We start from the raw sequence: 6,000 nt of genomic DNA on the forward strand, positions 1-6,000 counted from the left end.
ACGTACTTATTGTTTAAGTAACCGGTTAGTATATCTGCAATATTTTAAACAGTAGGAATCTTTATACCTCCGATACAGTAGATAGCGCTCTGAGTGCAAAACTTAACCATGACGTCTACACAAGGAAATAACTGCTCATGCGCAAATGTACGGCGCGTAATATTCCAGTACCTTTCCTTAAACATCGATTTGAGAAGAAATCCTTTCGTAGGACGTAGTGAATGCTTAAGACGATTTATTTTTTATTTGTTATGGATGGTACAGGATGATACTCTCTAATTCCGGTGCACCTTGATAGAATTGAAGGTAAGTTGAAAGGTGGAACATTATGACGGCCTTTTTTTGGGTTTTGGAAAAGTTGACACGCTGTTGTTATTCAACTGATCGATCGGCGAATTCTCTGTTCATGTTCTTCGAAAAACGAAAGTAGCTTATTCAGAGGCAGGGGGACCTGCGCATTAACCTACTGTGTGGCAGCGAATGTAGCAGCCCTTATAAACAATTCTTAAAATCTTTTGGCATTTTCTTTAGCAGCTAGTTGCATTCTTTTCTGAAACCTTCGCTTATGGTTGTAACTTTTGAAGACGCCGGCAGAGACTTTTTTTGTTTGGCTGTCGAGGCTAAGGTGACACTGGAAAGGTGACGGATATAATAAAGTTTTTATTAAGAGCTGATCGGTAGAAGACTTGTCTTTTTATTCAATATTCATAATAGTCATTAGCTAAAGTCACTGTAAAAAAAAAAATAGTTACATTTGGAAAATGTTTTGAAACATGGAAATGCCATTATATTTGGAAGTTAAACGTCCGGTTATCAAAATTTAAACGCCTGAAGAACAGCATTAACTTTGAAGAATAACGAAGGCTATCGTGAAGCAATGCACGCAAAGCGGGTTCCTGTAACGGATCAATCGGACGTGGGCACATGGAGAAGCTTTAATAATTCATCGCGGACTGTGACCAGACTAAGATTGATGATTAAATTCAAACACTCAAATAATAAAAGTAGAATGAAGTGGGAGCATTATGTGTGAAAGACAGCAGAAATGAATGTTTCACTTTGGAAAATGAAAGACGCTGTGCAGAAATTTTCAGACTGCTGATGAAACATTAAAAAGGCTAACCCTGGATAGAATATCAATCAGTAATTTGATATTGTAGCCAGTGCTGGGTGCTGATATGGATCTTTTGCATTTTAGTTGTTTCTTTGAAGTGGCTCCCAATCCTTAAAAGTGCTGCTTGCCTTGCTTCACTAGATGGAATTCTGTTTGTGACTTTGCAGGCTTGCAGTTCTTATAGGTACTCCTGCTGCTGGCTTTGAAGCTGCTGATTTACATGAGGGAATGCCAGCTCATAGTGGTGGTGACTCATCCCTGTTTGAAACAACTTTCCAGTACTGTTACATAGCCCTCCCTTATAAGTTGCTGTTCCCAGTGACCATTTCCAACTCCTTGAAACAGCACACAACTCTTCTAAATAGTGGGGTGGTCTTTGTTTTTTTCTGTGGCCATGTGTCCTGTGACAAAGAGACATCAACAGAGGTCTAAAGCTATTCTCTTATAGATGGCACAGCAGGAATGTTGAGTGATGCACTCTCATGCAGTTCAGCAGGAGTAGGGCTAGGTGTCAGCACCGATGTCCCGATTTGATTTGATTCCCATTCACAATGCCCCGGTTTGATTTTATATTGATTTTATCTTGACTGAATTAACATTCACTAATATATTTGAAGTGATAGCTTTTTTTTTTTTTTAGAAATTACTTAACCATGCATAGAGAAAATTAATATAATGTGACAGATTTCAGCAACACTTTATTTGAAAGGTGTCTATATAGTGACTTCATAACATATAGATAAGCATGGAATGACATTTAAGAAGAAACACTTGATTAGTAATCAATGGTTAACATCAGTATTTGGAAGATGTGGAACAGAGTGGTATTGCTTTTTTTCTAAAAAAAAATTCACAGCGTTGCACTCATTCAAAATTCATTGTAATTTAACTAACATGAGTCGCTTCACTGGGGGGTGGGTGGTTTAGGCTTCTTTTTTTAATAAAATGCAATGGCATCTACTTTACAGCAATATCATTGGGACGAGACAAGACTTCTTTTCTGGCGACAAGATGTGATCTTTTCAAGAGAGACACTTTTCACGTCCTACAAGACAGACCAGTCATGTCATACTTACAACCTTTGGAAGCAAGTCCCGTGAGATGGTGACTTTTGCAAGTCACGCCCTATTAACAACCGTTTTCAAACAAGACCTCAGTTGTTGGAATGCTTTTGGCAGACACACTTCCTGTGCTCTCAGCTCTTACAAATTTCATACATTTTAGATGACACATCAACAACTAAGCAAAGAAGAAAGAGCAGCGTGTCAAAAAGTAACCTATAAGCATTGGAGAGAAAAGATTACAAAAGAGAAAGCAAAAAAGACCAAAAATAGTCTTATGTGCAAATTCTGAAAATAATAATCAGACCGTCCTATGAAGACTTTGTGCCAAGAGATTTAACCACACCCGGGGCTACGTTCGAAGCGCCGCATGAGAAGCAGATCACGCAGCACAGCTGCAGCAGCAGCATGTCAGCAGCTGATTGAGCAAAGAGGTGGTAAAAAAAAAAAAACCAAATTATTTGTTTCCCATTGTATCACCATTTAAGAGGGGTTTCAGATGAGCGAACGCATCTCCTTGGGGTGCATTCAGCCCTACTCTTCACAATGACGTAGCGAACGGGGTTGGCGAGAGAAGCGAGTAGAGGATGAAGCCCCCTAGTATCATTAAAAATCAGATATTTGCTATTATTATTAAATAATAAGTGTTATTCATTAACCAATTAGTGTGTTATGAATCTCCATCTATTCACCCTTCATCTAAACTTTTAACCAAATTTATTCCCCTATTGGGCATTTAAAATAATCGAAAATTAATCAAAATTAAAGTTACAGCTGGAAGACTTGTGTCTTTCTATAATTCTCAAGTTGCACATATCTTCACTTGCATCAGTCACGTTAATTAGTCTCAAAAATGTGTCCTTACAGTCCTCAGACAAAAAGCAAGCATTTTAAAATTAGGATCTAGAGCTGATGCTTCTTGACAGCTGCTCTGAATTAGTAGGACATGAAAGAAAAAGAACTGGCCATTGTGACTGATAACAGTAATATCATAGAGCTACTTACTGTACCTCTGCTTTGTGTACACGCTCACCTTTGTATCCCAGGCTGCTCTGAAAATTCCAACTATTGCCCGCTTGCTTTGCTGGGTGGGTGATGCTTTTTCCACTGTAGCAGTACAGCTAGCCACATGCTTAAAGAGAAGCAATGTTTATTTCACTTGGCAAAACACAAACTTGGTACTGATGCAGTCACGCAATTGAACAGCACATTGTAAATGCTAGAAACGTTTTTGGAACAACACCAAGTCATTTCAGCAGCTCTGTATATAAGCAGTGAGGTTGCTCCTGGTGTAACTGGCATGCAGCCTGTTTCTCTGCAACACATCCTCCGCAGGTGCCCAGTTGTTTTTAATGTGTGATTGTCAAGTAGGAATCTGCTGCCCTGGATGTTCAGCTGTCCGTACATCTTATTTAAGTGTTGAAAATGCTGATTTCAGTTAAAGAGGACGCACCATTTAATGTGAGATAGTAACATGCTTTTTCCATAGAAAGCCTTAACAGGCGCATTAGCGACATCTACTGGATTGGACAACAAAAATGAAAATAAGTAAAAAATTTGCATATAGTAATGGAGAAGAATAGAGATTTACAAGATCGATCTTGAGACTTTTAAGAATCAATGTCGAATTGTGTAAATGAAAAATAACAATTAGAAAATAGATATTTTTACCCAGGCCCAAGCAGAAGTGTTAAACATTGCACTTCTGTGTGGTGATCTTTTGTATTACAAGTGAGCAGGCAAACCTTCTTGTGTGGAGCTGGAGATATATCGGTCTGTGGGTTGTTTACCTTCACTGAACTGACACTGCAATGTTGTTCCAGATCCATATCTCAGCTTTGAAACTCTCCCTTTATGACTACCCTGTAACTCGTTTGTGATCTTCCTCATCTTTTACCTGAGCAGTTTTAACACCTGCCCTGCTTCACATGGCTCATTTGGAGTCAGTGGCAGTTCGTTCTATTATACATTTTCCCCGTTCCATGAGCCAGAAACTCTGTTGGCGTCTGTGCACCCAGGCCAATGGACCTTAGAAGGACAAGTGTTGACGGAACTGCAGAGGTAGCAGTCTGTCAGCTGTCTTGCAGATCCTGGATCTTAGCCTCAGGGCTCTCCAGCAACTCCTCAGAAGAGCAAAGGAAGTCCATTTTTGGTGTTCATGACACTTGGCAATTTGCAAAGTTGAACTGTAGGTCCTTTTAGTCCCACACCTATTTAGTGCCAATATGGATTCTTTGCTCTTTACATGGCACTTTGCGGTGGCTTAATATCCCTAAAAGGACTACTCACTGCTGGCACAGTAGATAGAGTACTGTTTGTGACATTGCAGACTTACATTTTTATAGGTGCACCTGCTGCTGGCTTTGAAGCTGCTCATTTACTTGATGAAATAGTAGCTTATTGTGATGGTAACACATCCCTGGCTGATCCCTGTCTGTGCTGTTACAGTATATTCATATGCCATACCCAAGAATTTAGAATTCTGTATTTTTTTGTGTATCATTTGCTGTCATACTCCTCAGAACAAACATGTTTTAAACATTTTTATTATTGTAGAAACACATAGACCCCTGGAGAAGGTAATGGACCAACCTTTGGACATAATGGTTGAAGGCATTATAATCCTTTTGCTCTGGCTGACATTATACCTTACCCCACTGAAATGCGTATAGTTCAGAGTATACAGTTTTAGGTGTTTTAATGTCATTTTTAAATTCTATTTATTTATAGATAGACTGTTCTTTGTATTCTTGGATGGTTTGTACTAGGTTAACAGTTTTATTGTTAATTTTTTAACCAATCTGCACATCTTGTGTCATGCAGGAGTTTTTAACATGGCTAAGAGAAAGGATGTTTCACCAAATGGAATACCTCAGAAGCGATCAAGAAAAAGTAACTTGCTCAATGGTGATGGAGATGAAGAATCTATGCAGTACTTACTCACTGAAACATCTCAGAATTCACACTTGGTAAGATAGATTTCGGCCTCGATACTCCATTGAATTTCTTGAACAATAGTACAATGAAGTAATCTTTTTTACTTTGATTAGGAAGATGTTTATTAAATGCATACATTCTTTTGATATTGTGTTTCAAGGCCATATTTGTTTCTTAATTGGTTTTATTGCATGCTTATTACGCCTTCACCAATAATGACACATTCACTAGCACAAAGGTGTAGGTCCTGCCAGTTTCTAAGATCTTTTTTTCCATATACATGTCTATGCAGCAATAAAAGCTTGTGTGGTTCAGTTTGTGGAGATCCTTAGATGGTAACTTAATCAACAAAGTTGGAGTTATTTCATGGTTGCAGTTTTTAGGTTATCTCATTTGTGTGGACATAATAGAAGCATTGTTTCTCTCTGAATCATTTTTATTCACTTTCAGTATGCTGAAACACAAAGCTAAAGTTTAATTTTCATGTGAAAATAGTACAAAAAAATTCTTACTTGTCTCTCTCCACAGAGCAGAGACAATAACATGCAATAGCAAAACAAATGCAAGTATTCAGACCCCGTTCAATGTTTCACTCCTTGTTATATTTCAGCCATTTGGTAAAATCATTTAAATTAATTTTTTCCCTGCTTAATGTACACACAGCACCCTATATTGACAGACAAAAAAAAGAATTTTTGAAATTGTTGCAGATTTATTAAAAAAGAAAAACTGAATTATCACATGGTCCTAAGTATTCAGACCCTTTGCTCGGTATTTAGTAGAAGCACCCTTTGAGCTAATACAGCCATGAGTCTTCTTGGGAAGGTTGCAACAAAGTTTTTCACACCTGGATTTGGGGATCCTCTGCCATTTCTCCTTGCAGATCCT

General features: G+C 38.2%; 1 protein-coding gene across 1 annotated transcript in view; it reads left to right on the forward strand.

The window, feature by feature from the left end:
* The first annotated feature begins 141 nt into the window (after positions 1–141).
* The window catches only part of si:dkey-119f1.1 (uncharacterized protein LOC557127 homolog), a 175,204-nt gene continuing 169,345 nt past the window's right edge, over positions 142–6,000 (forward strand). Inside the window, exons 1-2 of the mRNA XM_039748107.1 lie at positions 142–306; positions 4,999–5,144. Of these exons, the coding sequence (XP_039604041.1) occupies positions 5,010–5,144 (135 nt within the window). The 5' untranslated portion in view covers positions 142–306; positions 4,999–5,009. The remainder of the gene's footprint in view (positions 307–4,998; positions 5,145–6,000) is intronic.

This window comes from Polypterus senegalus, chromosome 3 (assembly GCF_016835505.1).
Source record: "Polypterus senegalus isolate Bchr_013 chromosome 3, ASM1683550v1, whole genome shotgun sequence".
In the NCBI taxonomy this organism is placed as follows: Eukaryota; Metazoa; Chordata; class Cladistia; order Polypteriformes; family Polypteridae; genus Polypterus; species Polypterus senegalus.